The sequence below is a fragment of the Narcine bancroftii genome, chromosome 8 (assembly GCF_036971445.1).
Source record: "Narcine bancroftii isolate sNarBan1 chromosome 8, sNarBan1.hap1, whole genome shotgun sequence".
Taxonomy (NCBI): domain Eukaryota; kingdom Metazoa; phylum Chordata; class Chondrichthyes; order Torpediniformes; family Narcinidae; genus Narcine; species Narcine bancroftii.
In genome coordinates, this window is record NC_091476.1 from 23,273,060 (window position 1) to 23,292,344 (window position 19,285).

Consider the following 19,285-nt stretch of genomic DNA (forward strand, 5'->3'; position numbering starts at 1 on the left):
TTATCTGTGTACTCTTTTAAGCAGCAAAGTCCAGTTTCAGTTGTACTGCTTCATAAAAATAGGTTAAACTGAAAGGTAGTGATTACATTCCCCCCCCCCCCCTGAAATTAATGAAGCAAAGATGGTGACACTGCAAAGATTTTAATGGGAAAACAGGAAAACCTATTAATTTAAAAAGCTAATGCCTAGTTCTTCAGCACAATGCAAGAGGCCAATGAACACTTAGCTTGTTGGCACACCACTATTAAATAGTGCAAGACTTGGAATGCATCCGAACAGGACTAGCAAGAAGTAAGTAAGGTCTTTTCTTCACATTGCCTGCCAATGAAGGACATATAGTTGAAATCTGGCAAGTTCACGGAAAGGGCCAAAGGAAGGTCAAGGAAGAGAGAGGCCCTAAGAAGTGGGGGGAGGTGGGGTAGTGGGGGGGGGGGGGTGGAGAGAAACCATTCAGGCTAAATATAATGGATCAGACTGTAGTTGGAGTTCAGCTGCTATGAATCAATGGTGAGGTAGGGTGTGGCTACAGACATTAATCAGGGATAGAAGCCAGAGTGTCAAGGCTGTAATTGTCAGCCAAGTTGGGGGTCCAGTTCAACAAGTTCGCAGACCTCTGTCATTGTTTGGTGGTATAGTTGAGAGCCTGTAATTGGAAGGGGGGTGGGGGTGAGAAGGTAGAGACATTGGTAGTTGAGAGTGTTTTGTGTAAGGATAGGGGCATCAATAGTAGTATTGGATGGAAGATTGATCGATGAAACTGTTGGTCATGTAAGGTTTTGAGCAATGGTACTCAACCTTTTTATTTCCACTCACATACCACTTTAAGTAATCCCTATGCCATCGGTGCTCTGTGATTACTTAAGGGATTGCTTAAGGCGGTATATGAGTGGGGAAAAAAAACATAGGAACATAGGAAGTAGGAACAGGAGTAGGCCAAAAATGGCCCATCAAGCCTGCTCCGCCATTCAATATGATCATGGGTGATCTAATTTATGACCTAACTCCACCTACCTGCCTTCTCCCCATATCCCCTAATTCCTCTATCATGTAAAAATTTATCTAACTGAATTTAAAATATGTTTAATGAGGCAGCCTCAACCACTTCCCTGGTTAGAGAATTCTAAACATTCACTACTCTCTGGGAAAAACAATTTTTCCTCATCTCTGTCCTAAATCTAATCCCCCGAATCTTGAGACTGTGTCCTCTCGTTTTAGTTTCCCTGGCCAGCTCAAAAAACCTTCCTACATCTATCCTATCCATACCCTTCATAATCCTATATGTTTCTATAAGATCTCCTCTCATTCTTCTGAACTCGAGCGAATACAATCCTAGATGATTTAATCTTTCATCATAAGTCAACCCCTTCATTTCAGGGATCAAACTAGTAAACCTCCTCTGGACCGTCTCCCAAGCCAGTATATCCTTCCTCAAATATGGAGACCAGAACTGGACACAGTACTCCAGGTGCGGTCTCACCAGTACGTTATACAGTTGCAACATGACCTCCCTACTCCTGAATTCAATTCCTCTAGCAATGAAGGCCAACATTCCATTTGCCTTCTTAATGACCTGCTGCACCTGCAACCTAACTTTTTGCGATTCATGCACAAGCACTCCCAAGTCCTTCTGCACAACAGCATGCTGTAGTTTTTCACCCTTTAAATAATATTCAGCTCTTTTTATTTTTCTTGCCAAAGTGGATAACCTCACACTTACTAACATTGTACTCCATCTGCCAGACCTTTTCCCACTCGTCCAGCTTAACTCTATCCCTCTGCAGACTCTCCACATCCTCATTACAATTTGCTCTTCCACTCAATTTGGTGTCATCCGCAAACTTGGCTACACCACATTTTGTCCCCTCCTCCAAGTCATCAATGTAAATGATGAACAGTTGTGGGCCTAACACTGACCCCTGCGGCACCCCACTTACCACTCTCTGCCAACCTGAAAAACTCCCATTTATCCCGACTCTCTGCCTCCTGTCAGACAACCAATTTTCAATCCAGGCCAATATACTTCCCCGAACCCCGGAAGGTTGAGAATCACTGCTCTAGACCCAATTGTTACTGAAATATTTTGCTTGAGAAAAATTATCATTGACCCGTTTCCTTTGGAGTTATGAAACCATGCACGTAACGAGTCAATCAGGTACGATTAAAACAATGGTTTTCAAATTTTTCTATCCACCCACATGCATTAAGCAATCCTTTACTAATCACAGAGCACTTATGGCATAGGGATTACTTAAAGTGGTATGTGAGTGGAAAGAAAAAGTTTAGGGGGAACTGGGGTGGCACAGTTAGCATAGCAGTTAGTGTAACATTGTTACAGTGCCAGCATTCGGGACTAAAGTTCGAATCCCGCGTTTTCTGTAAGGTGTTTGTACATTCTCCCTGTGTCTGTGTGGGTTTTCCTTGGGGGGGGGGGGGTCCAGTTTCCATTCAAAATGTACCAGAGATTGTAGGTTAATTGGGTGTAATTGGGCAGCACGGGCTTGTGGGCTGGAATGGCCTTTTACTGTTTTGTATGTCTAAAAAAAATCAATTAGGGGAACTTCTCTACACAGAGAGTGGTGGGAGTGTGGAGTGAGTTAAGTAGTGAATGTGGGCTCAATTTTAACATTTAAGAAGAATTTGGACAAGTACGTGGATGAGAGTGATATGGAAGTCTATGGATTGAGTGTTGGTCAGTGGGACTAGGCAGAATAATACTCTGGTACAGACTAGAAGGGCTTGTTTCTGTACTGTAATGTTCTATAGAAATATTGAAGCCTGTTGACAGGTGTTAGATAAAGGGACCATTCCCTTTACTCATGAACTAATATCTAAACTGACTGATCAGGCTGATATCTGGTGGCCCTGTAATGGGGTCCCATGGCTGTTAAGAACCAGGTCTGTCATTCACTTGAAGGACCTTGTACTGCATTGGACTTCAGCTGAGAGGCAAGAGGCAATGTAATCTTCTCTCAGAAGAGTGTAACCAATGATACATTGGAAGAAATGGAATGCTGTGTAGACTGTGCTACCCGCAAACAAGGGTAGCATGGCATTCCTAGGAAGATTTGTCCCTTTAAATAATTAACCCTGAATTATCAGCTAAAGTGCAATAGAGTTTGCAACTAGTTTGGATATTGATTAACAAAAAGCAATAACAAGTTGCCATAGCTCTTGTGAAAGCAATACTGTTTTTTCTTTCCATCCCTATCTCAATTTTCATTCTGTAACATTCAGAACTATATTGAAATAATTTGAGGTAGGCTTAGTTCATGTAGTTATTCCCCAAGTCTGTGTGCAGCTTTTAAAGTATAAAGGTAGAAGCTTCAAGCTGTTCATTCACACATGGATCCCAGAATACTTCCAAAATGCTGCACTTTATTTTTCATAGTGTTGTGAATTAATCCTGAAATATTCTCCAAATATTCTGCACCATTGAATCTTGCTCCTGTATGCCAGAATCACTTGCCATCCCAGGATTATTGTAGAATAAAATGAGAGCAGAAAGTTACAAAAGATCATTCTTGGATAATTACTGGATTGTGAATGGACAAAAGTGGAGACTAGCCTTTAATAAATGCTTTTCATTTTAGACCAGAAAAGAATGGATTAAAATGTGTTCACAATGGTAGAAAATAAACTGAAGCAATGGAAGTTAAAAGTGACATTGTGATAGTGAGAACAAGTTTGGAGGGTCCAAGAAGTGACGAGTCTGAACATTGTTTAACCACAAAAAGGATCTTTATTTACGTGCGAGGAAAGCGCAACAAGGTTCACGCACACAGAGATGCTACGCACAATTCATGCACATCGGTTGCTGGTTAATCACTGGTAACACTGGATAATAAAGATTTTGCTTCCTGAACACTTTTGGGTGTATTTTATGGATTTTGGGCTGCTGATCACAGAAATCACTAAAAGTTTTCTGTCACGTACTGTTTTTTAGATCTAATCTGTTTTTATGATTTCCTATCAGATTTTTAACCTGCTTCAAGTATACAATATCATGAAGTGGAAAAAGTACAAAATTCATTTTCTGTATTCACACTTGGACTTCTTTCTTGCTGATCTTAGTGCAGTCAGTGACGAATCTCGAACACAAAACATAGAACAATACAGCATGGTACAGGACCTTCAGCCCTTGAATTTGAACTGACCCATCTATTCCTTCCAAAACAAAATTCTAAACCCTCCCTACCCCATAACCCTCTATTTTCTTCCTTCCAAAACAAAATTCTAAACCCTCCCTACCTCATAACCCTCTATTTTATTTTCATCCATGTGTCTGTCTAAGAGTCTCTTAAATGCCCTCAATGTTTCAGTTTCCACCACCATTCCTGGCAAGGCATTCCAGGCCCCCACAACTTTTTTTTAAAAACTTGACCCTGATGTCTCAAACTTCCCTCCCTTAACTTTGAACTCGTGTCCTCTGGCATTTGCTGATCCTGCCCTGGGAAACAGGTGCTGGCTGACCACCCTATCTAGGCCTCTCATAATCGTGTAGACCTCTATCATATCTCCTCTCGTCCTTCTACACACCAAAGTGAAAAGTCTTAGCTCTGCTAATCTTGCCTCATAAGACTCGTTTCCCAATCCAGGCCCCTCTCCATAGCTTCTACATCCTTCCTATAATGAGGTTTACTCCAGGGGCTTTTATTTCCTCTCACCTTCAAAAGATATCGGGGGTGTAGGTTGATAGGGCGGTGTACCGGTGATAGGGTGTACCGGTGGCACAAACTTGTAGGCTGAATCGGCCTCTTATCATGCTGAATGTCTAAATTAAAATAACAGACCTAAATCCATAAACAAAGATCATTACAAGCAAATAGAACAAGAATTGAGTGCAAATACAAAGAGTTAGTGCTATTATAGATTTTAACAGATGTCTGACAGATTTTTTTTTTCCCTTTTCTCCCTTCCCATTCTTTGACCAGTTATTTTAAATCTATGGCATCTAGTTTCTGATCCATTTGGGTGAAAAATTGGGTTCAAATGTTTTATGGCATCACTCACATTCTTCAGATTAAGATTCATTCACTTCCACCCAAGTTTTCTTTCACCAAACAAGCACCTTCTGGACTTGGTGACAAGGAACCCCTTGGTGACTTTTTTGTTTATTTTTAACCTGCCCAATTCTTCTTATCTTTACTTCCACATACATGTTTAACTACATCCTCTTTTTTTTGAGCATATATGCAGGGCATGTATTCATTCATATGACAACTATTCATGATCTCTATTTTCATAATAATGTTTTACAGTATAAGATACTGTAAGCAGAAGAGACCAAAGTGATGCCTGAGAAGATGGTGCTAAGAATATCAATGTTGAATATGCTCAGTAGGTAGTTTTTATTCAAGATTCCTTTATTGTCATGCAATAAAAAGGTGTAATATCAAGCAAAATTGGCTTTAGTCTGCCTTGCAGCAGAGAACGTCACTTTCGGCAGATATTGCCGGATGCCTCTGATAGTCAGAAAGAGTGTCCATAGATTCACCTCCAGCACTCCCACAGCCTCTGCAGCCACACAGACTCTAGTCCAAACCATCGGCAGCCCGAGCTCCAGATCAGAACCACTGATGTCATTAGGGACCCTTCAGTGCCTCAGCACCCTCTCAATCCTGGTTCTGATACCTGGTACCCCTCCATCCAGTCTCGAGCCAGGTGTGAATCCTTTGACAGTGGTCCCCTGCAGCCTGCGTGGGTTCCTCTCCTTGAGTCACCAACAGGCCGCCGCCAGTGTATTCCTCAGTCTGTTTCCACCCCTCTATTTCCACGTCTATTTCCCCACCTCTGTTTCCCCACCTCTGTTTTCACCCGTCTGCTTCCACTCCTCTTTCCACCCCTCTGTTTCCACACCTCTGTTTCCCTACCTCGATTTCTACACCTCTATTTCTACACCCTCACTGGTCCGCCAACATAGTCACTGTTATGTGGGTCATCTCCTCTGCTTCTCCTTCTCAAACAGTGAGGGGGGGTTGGTTTCACTGTTATCTATTGCCCTCCTCCAGTCCTCACCTTCCTGGAGTTTGCAACCCCTTGAGACTGCTGCCAATAATAGACGGAGCCATCATGGGTCCCGAAACCCCGGTCACAGGATTTAAAATAAAACTACCATCGGCTTCTTTAACAGGCTCTTTAAAGCCTGTACAGAGCCAACAGCATTCGGACTGGACGGTTGGACCCCGCGGGGGAGTGCTGTGTGTTCGGTCCTCACTCTCCATGTGTCCACACCAGTGACAGTGCTGTCATTACAGCAGCTCCTGCAGTGCTGCCATTTTGAATTATTTCAATCTTTTCAAATCCTTTAAAGTTTCTAGAGTTGTGATGGACATGAAATTACTTTATTGAGGATTCTGCCTCCATCTGACACCCATCATCCCACCAGCCCCATTTTTGCTATAATGAACAAGCACTGTTCTAATTAACATATCTGTGGAGTCAATAAAGTTGAAACTTATTGAAATGTTTTATGTTTGCAGTCTCTTTAATCAAAATGCTGGTATTCCTATTTGTGTTATGGCCAGTTAATATTTATTTAATTTCACCTATCTGTAATTTGCAAATGGATTCATATTCACCATTAAGCATTTGTATATTGAAAAGCAAAAAGTTGTTCTTGCTGAAAATCAGAAATGAAACCAAATGCCTGAAGTACTCAACATTTCAAGGAGCGTTTGTGTGGAGAGACAAAGGTAAAACTTTAGGTTGATGATCTTTCATCAGAATCTTATCCACCGTTCATTTCCCTCAACATTTGCAATAAACATTATGTTGCTCATCTTTCCTCTGCCGTTTTGTAAATTTTAAATGTGTTCGGATCTTTACGTGATGTAAGTAGGGTAGACCTCTATCCAGGTAACAGAGTACAGTGACATGAGCCACCAAAAAGTACTAGAACACTATAAAGTTCTTGCCAGGCTGTGAAATGTGGTATCTACAGTTGAGAGAAGTATTTCTGCCACATTTTAAGTAACATAAACATTTTCTCTTCATAGTACACAGATTTGATATTGTTGTTGTACAGGCAACTCGGTTTATAATGGAGCAGGAGTGAATGGTGCAATCAAGATGATGGATTTTTTTGAAGAACCATTTCCTGGTGTGGGAACATATGAAGATTTCAATACGATTGACTGGGTCCGTGAGAAATCGAGGGACAGAGACAGACACAGAGAGGTATGTTAAAATCTCTGCTTAAGTCAAATGGGAATTGATTAAATGTAAGGCTTATCATTATAAGGGATTGTTATAAACACTCTCCTTGTTTAAAATTATTTGACTATATTTAAATCGCAATTTATATTTTCTTTTGCAAGGCATCAGTTTTTTCCCTAATCCATTCTTTATGTGCATCCCAACTGGAAGATAATATCTTCTAGACTTATGCTGCTCAGGGCTGTGCAATCAATATTTAGGATGCAAGTTGATATTCCGTATGAATATTTCATTTGTGAAATTGTGACAGACTCAGCTCAGAGGAACTTCTTGTTCCTATTCAAGACCTGATTGTGCACTGTGATTTTTAAAGTATTTTTATAATCAGAATATAAAGTATGAGCCATAATATCTGTATGCCCTATTTTAGTTCAGTAATTGTTTTTTTAATGGAATATTAAATAATTTTGAGAATTATTTTCTGCATTATTCCTTTTTTTAACCTGATCCCACCCCTAATGATGATCCATTTCCCTTTTATACCTCTTTTCCCCCATAACCACCACTGACCTTCCGTGGCTAAAGGTGCTAGATGTTTCTTTCAGTGTCTTAAGCTGCTGAAGCCAGCATTTAGCTCAGATCATCCAACTAGACTGGCTGAAAATGGCAAACTTTCTTAATTTTGTGAACTATTTCTGTGAGCTTTGAGATAATGAAATCATTTCTGTAACATAGAAAATTCCTCTATGTTTTCAATATTATAAATGCAATTTATTGTAATCTAATGCATCTGAAATTATAGTATTTTAATACTGTTTTACTCTCTGTCAAAGGGGGATATTCTTGCAGATTGAATTGGGTGATGAACACTTGACTCATAATTTCAAGATCAGTAATAATGAGATGTATTTTAGTGACCATTGAAAAAAAAACAATGTGACTTGATAATATTTAGTTTCTTTTATAAACGTTTTACAGATTAGGATATTAATGCGAGGCTGTGTGGTTATAAACTACCCAATGTGCATCCTAACTGGATTATTTCATGTCATATATGAGGAGGTGCTCTTTCTTCTAGTTTCAAGTTGTTTATCATCCAAGGACTTGCAGCAGCAAATAAAGAGGCAGGAATGAAACACATTGTAGTTCCAATGATCATTTCTTATTGCAAAATAATGTTCAGGCATGAAAGTTTCAGAAATTGGGATAAAATGTCCTTCTAGATTTAAAATGGTATGATGCTTATTACTTGAGCAAGTTATCGGTAGCCAACTTCAATGTGTTTTTTTTAAGCTAGAAGGTCACACAATATGTTCCTGTGTACCAAAGGGCAAATATCATAAAGAACTTGGTTTAAATGAAATAAGCAACTTTTTTTCAAATTGATTAAAAAATAACTTGTTTTACACATTATTTTGTGCTAGCCTAAGCACATTTTAGAATGGAAGGAAGATCCACACTCCAGAGAATAAACAAGTGTGAAGCCAAGAAAAGGAGTAAAATCAAAAGCAATACAGATATTGTTGAATACACAATAAAGGCTTAAGGCTATGGTGGCAACATACTGGTAATCACACAAAGAAATACGATATGCTTCTTTTATATCAAATAGCAGCTCCAATGACTGTGCATAAGGCAAAAGTAATGAGCAAGGGAATAAAAAAACATAGAATATGAGAAAAGATTTGTGATTATCAGGGAGAGAGAGAGAAGGGCAAATGTGAAAAAACAGAGAGAAAGGTTGAAAGTAGATTCAGTGTTCAAGTAAATGTGTGGAACAACACCAAGCAAGTCCCATTGTGAATCTGTAATTTTAAAGAAACTATTGCCTAGTAGCACTTCTAAGTACTTATGGTGTTCTTGCAGTAATATACCACACACAAAAATAGCTCTCTCTTTAATTCTCTTGCTGCCCTTTGTGTAACTGTCAATCCTCAACTCAGGGGGGACACTGAGCTTTCTTTAGTGTCATTCTGTTCTTCTCATAAAATCGTGCATAGAAGATATTCAGACTGTCTGGAAGGGAGGTGTTGTTGTCTTTAACTTGCAAGGCTGACTTGTGATCTGTTATAATCTGATCCTTTGTCACATGCACCTCGTGTCGTTGATGTCACACAGCTGTCTGTGGATCTCAGTGTGTATCCATGCTTTGCCTTCCAAATTGCATGGGAGAGTTCAATCCTGGCTGATTTTGGTACTATCTTGTCCTCTGTCCTGAAGGCAGTATCACGAGTTCTGATATGGGCCTGGACTTCTGCATCCAACCATGGTTTCTGGTTAGCCCTGCTTATGAAGCATTTGAATTCAGTGACATCCTCAATGCACTTGCTGATGTAGCGAGTCACTGAGCTTGTGTGCTTGACCAATGTAGGTGGCTTCCTCCCTGAAACAGCTCCAGTCCATGGTTTCAAAGCCACAGATTAAAATCACCTGCTAGATTTCATTTGTAGATATAAAAAATGATAGGTAACAAGGACATTGTACCCAAATGTAAAATCTTTAAATGTGTGGAAGCACAGTTAGACATGTACTCAAATTGCTTGGGTCATCTTAATTGAAGATATGCTGAGGATACATATAGATTATATCCAATTGGTTATAGCTAATAGTGTAGGGGGAAAATGTAAAATGGGAATTGATCTTGGGAAAAAAAAATCAAAAAATTGGCAGTTACTTCACAAGCATATAATTATTTCTAAAAACTGGGAATTACAGTAAAGAAATAATTGTTTAAAAATCATACTTGTTCAAATTTAACATTGGCACATGGGCACCTAATGCAAGCTTCGTAAATCTAGGCACTAAAGCTGTAATCTTTAATTTGGTTATACTGCTCATTTTAGATCAGTTTTGCCAAAATATTGTTGTCATTTGAGAAATGTGATTTTAGTAAAAGTAAAAATCCAGAAATACCTTATAAGTAGTGGATAAACCTACTCATTAATTGATTCATGAGGAGTTTATTGGTAAAGTAAATATAACTACCGGTAACTGAGTGGACCCAAGTTGGAGAAGAGCTGTTATCTCATTTGAGCTTTTTCCCTGTTTGATTAGATGGAATCTTGTTCTTCTAAATGGATTCCATGGTATCTGTTGCTTAAAATAAATGTTTGGAACTGATGTTTAATTAAATAATTCAACAATTCTTTCTTTGATTAAGCCTCCATGCATTAAAGCGTAATTCAAGCAATTCTTCGCCCAGAGGATGAAATGATTGTAATGTAGATGCTGATTTCAGATTTATTGTCCGAGTACAAACATGACATCACATACAATCCTGAGGTTTTTTTTCTTTTCCTGCAGGTGAGGCAGAATTGCCACTTATTTGTAGTGCAAAAAAAAACTATGCAATGTACACATGTAAACAAATTAAGAACTGTAAACATTTAATGTAAACTGTGCAATACAGAGAGAATTTTAAAAAATCAATAGTGCAAAATAAGAGTTAAATTAGTCCCTGATTGAAAGATCTTCCGAGATAGTGACTCCCAAGAACTTACTGCTCATCCTATCCAACTCTGATCCCATAATGGTCACTGGATTGTCAACCTCTGGTTTTCCCTTCCTAAAGTCAACTATCAGCTCCTTAGTTTTGGTGACATTGAGTGCAAGGTTGTTATTAGTGCACCATTCAGCTAAGTTTTCATTCTCCCTACTGTATCGCCTAACTGGAACATATCCATATCGCCACTCAGGCAGGAGCTGATATGCTTCAACACCAACCTTTCAAAACACTTCATCACTGTCGATGTGTGTGCTGCTGGTCAATAGTCATTAAGGCAGAGTTACTACACTCTTCTTGGGCACCCACATGATTGACACCTATTTGAAACTGGTGGGTACCACACCCTGCCAAAGTGAGATGTTGAAAATATCCATTTGTAATTTGATCAGCACAGATTTTTAACACTTGGCCAGGTACTCTGTCTGGACCAGATGTTTTGCTTTGATTCACTCTCCTGAAGGCAGCCTATACGTCATCCTCAAATACGATCATCAGGGGATCTGTGGTCAAATTGAGCGTAGAAGGCATCAAGTTCTTCTGCTGTCTGCTCCTGCATCAGATTTGGTTTTGTAACCGATTATGGCATTTAGGCCTTGCCATAGCCGTTGGGTATCCTGTGTTGTTTCCATTTTCATCCGGAATCTCCATTTTGCTCAGGAGATAGCTTTTCATAGGTCATACCTGTTCCTTCTGTATTGATCTGGATCTCTGGACCTAAATGCCCGTGATCTGGCTCTCAGCAGATTCCAGAAATCATTGTTCATCCAGGGCTTCTGGTTGGGGAAAACCCTGAATAATTTGGTGTGGGCACACTAGTCCACAGCAATTTGGATTGTCTGTGACAGCCCTAGTGTAATCATTCAGATAATTAGCTGAGTCCTTGACCATCACCCAATCTCTGACTCTAGGAAGTCTCGTAATTGTTCTTCACCCTCCTGCAACCACTTTCTAGCTGTCTTGATCTCTGGAGCTTCTCTTTAGACTTTGTTGTATGAAGGCAGAAGGAGCACAGCCAGGTGATCAGGCTTGCTAAATTGCAGTCTCGGGAAAGAATGGTAGGCCTTCCTTGGTGTACCAGTGATTGAGTGTGCTGGAATCTCTGGTACATGTTACTTTCAGATGGTAGATAGACAGAGTTTTCTTGACACAGGCCTGATTAAAGTTGCCGACTAAGATTTGTAAAAGCGTCGGGCTGGGCCACCTCTTGTTTACTTGACCACATCGTGCAGCTCCGCAAATTCCTGTTTGATATTGACATCAGGCGGAATATTAACCCCGATAAAAATCACTGACGTCAAAAGAAGAGTAGAATCAGTCAATTCAGAATTGCACTGGCTCAGTGAAGTCCTGCAGTTTTACCCTGCGACGGAAGGGCAGACGTTATCTTTAGTATTAACTTTTTTTTGACAATTAATTGCGTCTCCTATCATTTTTTTGCTAAACTTGCAAAACAAAATGGTGACAGCATGCAATAACTGTTCATTCACAAGCATGGCTGAAGCTTGAAGAGAACATTTTCTTTTTACATTTTCTGCTTATCCTCTTACAGATTGCAAGCAAAAGTAAGGAATCATTGTGTGCACTCGTTAAGGGTTTAAGTGATGCTTTCTCCGGATGGCTAGTAATGCTTCTGGTTGGGCTAATGGCAGGTAAGAAGAAGAATGCAGTTTTTTTTTAAGTAATTGAATGAAGAAGATTTGATTATGGGATTCTGACTCTTTTATTCCAGATTGGGAATGGATCAGTGGTGCTTGATTAAAAAGATCAAGCTGAAAAAAATCATTTAAAGCATCAACTGTTACTTGGTGGATTAGTTATTTATCCTAGTGATACAAAATAGTGAAAATGATGTTAATACTGTTATCTATCTAGAACACTTCATGGATGGTGTCGACTTGCCTTCTACTGATGATTACTGACCCTTCTCTATTGAGCTACTGATGACACAATGGTGTTCACATTTGCTGTTCTAATGAAAATACTTCATCTGGAGGAGCAACAATAGAAGGATCCCAAAATTCACCATTCCGTGTCATTAAATTGAAATTATTTTTACCAAATTGTATGAAGTGAAATCCCAGATTCCCAGGCAACTTCTGTTTACTCCAGATTAGTTTTCTAGCTTCCAACTTCAAACATCAGTAAAACTTTTAAAAGCTAATTTTTACTGTTCTGTATACCTAACAAACCTTCTGAGCAATGATCAATTATTATATTTTTAATGTTAATTGGAGAAAAATATGATGGAAATGGTAGAAGGCACTACGAAAACTTGTTTAGAAACATCTGTTGATAAAATAATATATATATATCCACTTAAAGGATTTCACAAGAATAAGTCTTAGTTCATATTTTGAAGCTGCAGCCTATCTCAAGGTACATTATTGTTTGGAAGGACAGGGGTTAAAATTAAGAATAAATGAATGAGTGAAATAATGCTGGGCAATTGCCTTGATAAATCAACATGTGGGTGCTCTATGTCAACCTTTTTATTTTCAGAAATATCTTTAGTAATAATGACTTAATAATTTAGTAGGTGCGGATCAATGGGACTCGGGGAGAGAAGGTGTTTGGCATGGACTAGAAGGGCCGAACTGGCCTGTTTCTGTGCTGTAATTATTATATGGTTATCTGGTTAATAATGGCTTAACTAACCTATACAGGTTCTTAGTTTCAAAATTCATTTGATGTGCGTTACTTAGTTTTACTGTAATTCACTTGCATATGAAGCCAGTGATTATTTATGTACCTATAGGAAGCCCTTTTATTGCTATTTTCAAATTTTTTTTGTAAGCCAGTTTCAGTCTTTTCTGAACATTATATTTTGAACATTTTATGTTACTTGCTCTGTAAGAGCATTTTGTTTGACTTAAAGATATTTCTCCATTTACAGTATCAGTGAAACTTGTGGAGCATTTGCTTCTTTTAATGGTTAACTTGCTGAAGCAAGGTTATTTTCATACTTGTGTTCTATTAAATATTTCTTTTCATCTGTGTGCTTTTCCAATGAAATATAGTTCTCTATTTTTTTTAAATCATTGCATGTGTGTTTGGTGGGGGGGAGGCCAGTTGAATAGCTAATGCAATTAAACCGTTTCCTTAAAGTAATGATGTTCTCCATCTTGTGTCCAGGTGCCATTGCTGGTTTGATTGATATGGCTTCTCACTGGATGACAGATCTAAAAGAGGGGATCTGTTTAGTAGGATTCTGGTATAATCATGAACATTGTTGTTGGACGTCTGAAGAGGTCACCTTTGAACAGCGAGATAAATGTCCAGAATGGAAGTCTTGGTCTGAACTATTTCTTGACCAGTCTGATGTAATTAGCTGTTTTATTTTCTTTCCTATTTTTCTTGTTAGTCGACTTTTGAATGCTCTTTTAAGATCTCTTCATTTCCAATTATGTTTGAGGTTTTTTTTTATTTTATTTCAAAATGCCTCGTAACTTTCCTTCACAAATATTTATAAAGTTTGTTGGAGGGTACTGAGAAACCAGGCAAGTGGCTGGTTTTGATGGTTTCTCTCCTGTAGAATGAATGGTAGTTCTAAAACTTCAGCCATTTCTCTAGTAGACCTTGTGATTTAAAAAAAAATTCAATCAAATTCATGATGCCTAACCTCTGACCTATAAGAGATAGCTCACTGAAATAAATTACAATAACAAGCACCACTGTGAATAAAGGTTTCTGGAGTTTTTTACTGGTTTATGTAGGGACCATAGAACTCACAAATACATTGGATTGATCCTTGAGTGGGCATCTTGAAAGTTATAACAACCGAAAGTATTTTAAATAATGTATTTCATAGATTGAAAATTGCATTTCTTTATTTCACTTAAATGTGAATGGAAAACCATATCTGAATTGAACAAATATTACATATGTCTTTACATTTTCATTTAATAAAACATTTCTAGAAATGCTTTAAATTTGATCATATGTTCTGACACTTAATTTTGAAATGCACTCTTTCATTGGTGATCTTTTTGAACAAGTGTATTATTAGTAATGTTATATTATCTGTTCCAGGGAGCTGGTGCATATATATTAAATTACTTCTTGTACGTTAGTTGGGCCCTGGCTTTTGCTTTCTTGGCAGTGGCTTTGGTGCGAGTATTTGCACCTTATGCCTGTGGTTCTGGAATTCCAGAGGTAAGTCTGTGACCTTCACTTCAGCTCCACAGCTCACAAACAGAAAGTATATTTGACATGATGCTGTAGTTTGGCGCCCCCTTATGGTTCATATCTGCTCTACAACCGTAGGATAGTGATCTTTGTTGAAATACCAACTCTTCCTCTTTTGTTCATTCAGGTTTTGGCAGTTATCCTTGTTAGGGTTTCAGGGAAAAATAAAATCCTGGGACTTCTTTTCAGTGAAAGGGATCGCGATCTCTCAAAAAAAAGGGAAATTTTAATGAAATAGGAACATCTCATGTTTATTGTTTACCTTATTTTAAATATTAGGGCATGTGGATTGGTTAAAGTCTAATGTAGCACTTAATAGCCTGAATACACTTGAGATTGTCTGATCTAAGCAGGCATAGGACTGGTCATTACTTGGAGGGGAGACTGCCTAGGAACGCCAGGTGTTGTAGGTTTCTTTGAGGAGCCCCGGACAAAGTGGTGACTCTCTGACAGCCTTACGGCAGACAAAATTTAAAGAATTTCATATATATTACATTCTAAATGTAGTATGATGTGACAACAATGGAGCCTTTACCTTTTTGCCTTTTGGCCTTTTATTATGAAGGATGGTAAACTGGCGAAATAATCACAGCTTCCTGTGCATGCACCAATAATAATAATGGTATTGACTGATGATTGGAAGAAAGTATGGTAATGAAAGTTAGGTAATGAAAGTTAATTGACACAAGATAACACAAAAGGATAAGTTGGTCTTGGAGAAGTCATTGAGTCATGCAGGGCAAAAATAGGCCCTGAAGCCCTCCATATCCATATTAACCATCAAGTATCCATTTACACCAACCGCATTTGCCAAACTTGGTCCAGAACCTTCTATGCTTTGTTGAATCAAGTGTGCATCCAGATCCACCTTCAATGTTGCAGGAATCCCCATCTCCATTAGCTACTCCGTTAGCATGGTTTAATTTCATTTATTGTTACGTTATATCTAGTACAGATTTCATCAACAAGCAGTCTGGCAAATCAACTCCAACATACGTTGGATACAACTGTACAAAGTAGGAGAGAAACAGCACAACTACAGAGTATAGCGACACTGTGAAAAGATCACTGAGTGCGTAGCAATGCCACCATTTGCGAAGTTAATTCAGAAGGCTTATATATAGCCTGTTGATGCATAATTTCCCACACTTGATCCTCCTCTGCTATAGAAGGATAGAGAAGCATGGGGCGTTCAGGATAGTATGAGTCCTTTAGTATGTTAGTTGCTTTCCAAAGCACTGGGAGGTGTAGATATAATTGATAGAGGGGAAGGAAGTTTGCATGATGTTCTCAGATGTATTCATCACCTTCTGCAACTACTTCCAATCATGGGTAGAACCACTCTATAATGGAGAAGAGTTTCCTATTATCCATCCTAGCTTTCAGATTTCAGATGTGCATACATGACATCACATACAACCCTGAGTCTTTTTTTCCGGCAGGCCAGGTGGAATTTACCATTGGTAGTGCAAAATAAAACTACGCAATGTACACGCAAACAAATAACTGTAAACCACTGACTGCACAAATCAAGAGCTGAAAAAAAAATAAAATAGAAAAGTAAGAGTCCTTGAATGAACCCTAATAGTTTGTTGTTGAGGAGTCAGATGGTGGAGGGGGAGCAGCTGTTCCTGATCCTGGTGGTGTGAGTCTTGTGGCACCTACTGTATACCTCTTTTCTGATGGTAGCAATGAGAGGAGAGTATCATGTGGATCCTTAATGATTGCTGCTGCTCTCTTTTCCTTTTAAAATATTTTTATTCATGTTTTACAGTATAAATGATTGAACAGTACAATGGTACAAGATTCAGGAAAAAAATTAGAACATTAGTCTCATAATAAGGAAATTTAGAGCACAGAGCACAAACATGACAACAAAATAAGATTTCCATGCCTTTTTGAACTTAACATTTGAATCCTTGAGAGCCTATCTAATTTTTTTTCTAGAGTTAAACAAGCCATAATATCTCTTAACCACTGAACATGAGCAGATGGAGTGTTATCTTTCCATTTAATTAAAATTGCACTCTTGCTATCACTGATGTAAAAGATAAAATTCAGCTTTGAATTGGTCAACATCTTGAGGTAATCCAAAAAGAGCAATTAAAGGGCAAGGTTCCAATCTTAATTTAAGAATTACCAATAGTGTTTGAAAAAACATCTTTCCAAAATTCTTCTAAGCTAGGGCAGGTCCAGAAGCATCACCTATTTTACATTTGTAACATAGAGGATTTGTGTCTGAATAGAAACTAGACAATTTAACTTTAGACATATGTGCTCTATGTACCACTTTAAATTGCAGCAAACAATGCCGACAGCGTTCCTCATAAATGTTTTTGAAGATGGGATGGGGTTTGCCTGTGATGTTCTGAGCAGTGTTCACTACCTTTGACAGGGGCTTTACACTCTGGGGTATTGGTATCCCTATACCAAACCATGATGCAGCCAGTCAGCACGCGTTCCACTACATAGCTGTAGAAATTTGCCAGGGTTTCCAATGTCATACCAAATCTCTGCAAACTCCTGAAGTAGAGGCGCTGACGTGCTTTCTTCATGATGTCATTAGTCTGTTGGGTCCAGGAAAGATTCTTCGAGATGATTATGGTTTTTAGACTGCAGGCATGTAACAGCACAATCAAGGAATTTTGCCGCTACACGAGCAGTCTAAAAAAGAATGTGCAGGAATTTTGAGTCAATTCCTGCACCGCAATTTATCCTGCAGGACCTCTACAACATTTTCGATGAAGCTTGCAGTGTAAATTGTACTGGAAAAATTTGTTGACAGTCATTCACTCCACTGCAAGTCCAACCACTGGGTCTGTTGCACTCAGGTGCTTGCAGTCTTAAAAAGGTGTCCAGTGTGAACGACCACACCGGCAGTAATTATGTTCATTTTTTTTCAGTGATTTTCCCAACATTAGAGTTTTTTTTTAATTAATGACTCCCATGAACATGTTTTCTCACCCTCTCCTCCTCTGATCTCCCAATGACCACTTGATCCTACACATCCGCTTTGCTCCCCGTAATTTGGTATACCCTATTGCATCTCTCCTCAACCATCTCTGCCTATCCACTACCCACCACCCCCCCACCCCAACCAACCATACCTGAAATAATTCATTCAGGCAGCAACCTAGTGAATCTCCTTTGCATTCTTTCCAATACAGTTCATCCTTCCTGTAGTGGGGTGACTTGAACTGCATGTAGTTATCCAATCATTGCTCTTTTAAGTTGTTATACTACCTCCCTGTTCTTTATTATGTACTCTAGCTAATAAAACCAAATAAGCTTTTTGCTCTCATTACCATTTTATCCAGTTGTGATGTTATCTTTAAAGATCATTGGACTTGTATATCTAGGATCCCTCTGTTCCTCAACACCTCCAAGGGTCATATCATTGTGAAGCCAAAATCTGAAATGGACTGGTGTGTGCTATTCACTGATTTCAGCCAACAGAAAGTAAGGAGGTCTGCTATCTTGTAGCATTTCCTTTCTAAAAGAATTTTGCTGCTTGGAATGGGACTAGTAAACTTTACATTCCCCCCCCCCCCCCGATAGAATGAGCAGCTGCAACATTTACCTGTTATTGAGACACAATTGCTGATTGACTCGATTCACCGCTTGAAATCAACAGACAAAATTCTTCATATGAAAGATTTCAGTTAGTAAAAATATAAACTTGAATTAATCAAATTTTAAAACCCTGCAAAAAAAAATTCCACAGTAAATAATTTTGATTGTTCAAAATAACATTTCAGAAATCGGAGTGCAGTTTAGCTATTTTTGGAGATTCTTCTGTGCAGTCTTTATGAATTCCTTAGCACATGCTGTTGAAGCTATCACCTTCTGAACATTGGCTGCCTATTTGTGTTCTCACCTGTGGTTTGCTTCCTCATTCTCTCACCTGCTGTAGGATTCACAATTCAGATTTCCTGTGATATTTTGGCAGTCACCCTTCAAAAAAAAAATTGCAAGAGATTTTACAACTTACTGTGAGATTATTGCATACTATTTGCATTTACATTAAATCTTAGAGTGGTGGTTCTCAACTTTTTTTTCCACTCACATACCACCTTAAGTAAACCCTTACTAACCACAGAGCACCTATGGCATAGGTGATTAGTAAGGGATTGCTTAAGGTGGTATGTGAGTGGGAAAAAAACTCGTTATGTGCACAGTTTTATAACTCCAAAGGGCCAATGACAGTTTTTCTCAAGCAAAATATTTCAGTAACAATTGGGTCTAGAGCAGTGATTCTCAACCTTCTCTTCCCACTCACATACCACCTTAAGCAATTCCTTACTAATTACAGAGCACCTATGGCATAGGGATTACTTAAAGTGGTATGTGAGTGGGGAAAAAAGGTTGAGAACCACTGACTTAAATCTATCCTTTGAAGAATTTGTAAATCTGTAAAGATCTCATTGGATTCTGTTTTTT

General features: G+C 38.6%; 1 protein-coding gene across 10 annotated transcripts in view; it reads left to right on the forward strand.

Moving 5' to 3' along the window:
* Nucleotides 1-19,285, forward strand: part of clcn5b (chloride channel, voltage-sensitive 5b) — a 72,639-nt gene that overhangs the window by 39,841 nt on the left and 13,513 nt on the right. For 7 of the 10 annotated variants that reach the window (XM_069893186.1, XM_069893183.1, XM_069893184.1 and 4 more), the window contains 4 exons: nucleotides 7,025-7,176; nucleotides 12,210-12,309; nucleotides 13,793-13,980; nucleotides 14,690-14,812. In XM_069893186.1, coding sequence (XP_069749287.1) covers nucleotides 7,025-7,176; nucleotides 12,210-12,309; nucleotides 13,793-13,980; nucleotides 14,690-14,812 — 563 coding nt within the window. Of the gene's footprint in view, nucleotides 1-121; nucleotides 292-5,258; nucleotides 5,338-7,024; nucleotides 7,177-12,209; nucleotides 12,310-13,792; nucleotides 13,981-14,689; nucleotides 14,813-19,285 lie in introns of those variants that run through there. The other 3 variants (XM_069893190.1, XM_069893192.1, XM_069893191.1) reach the window with 3 other exon arrangements.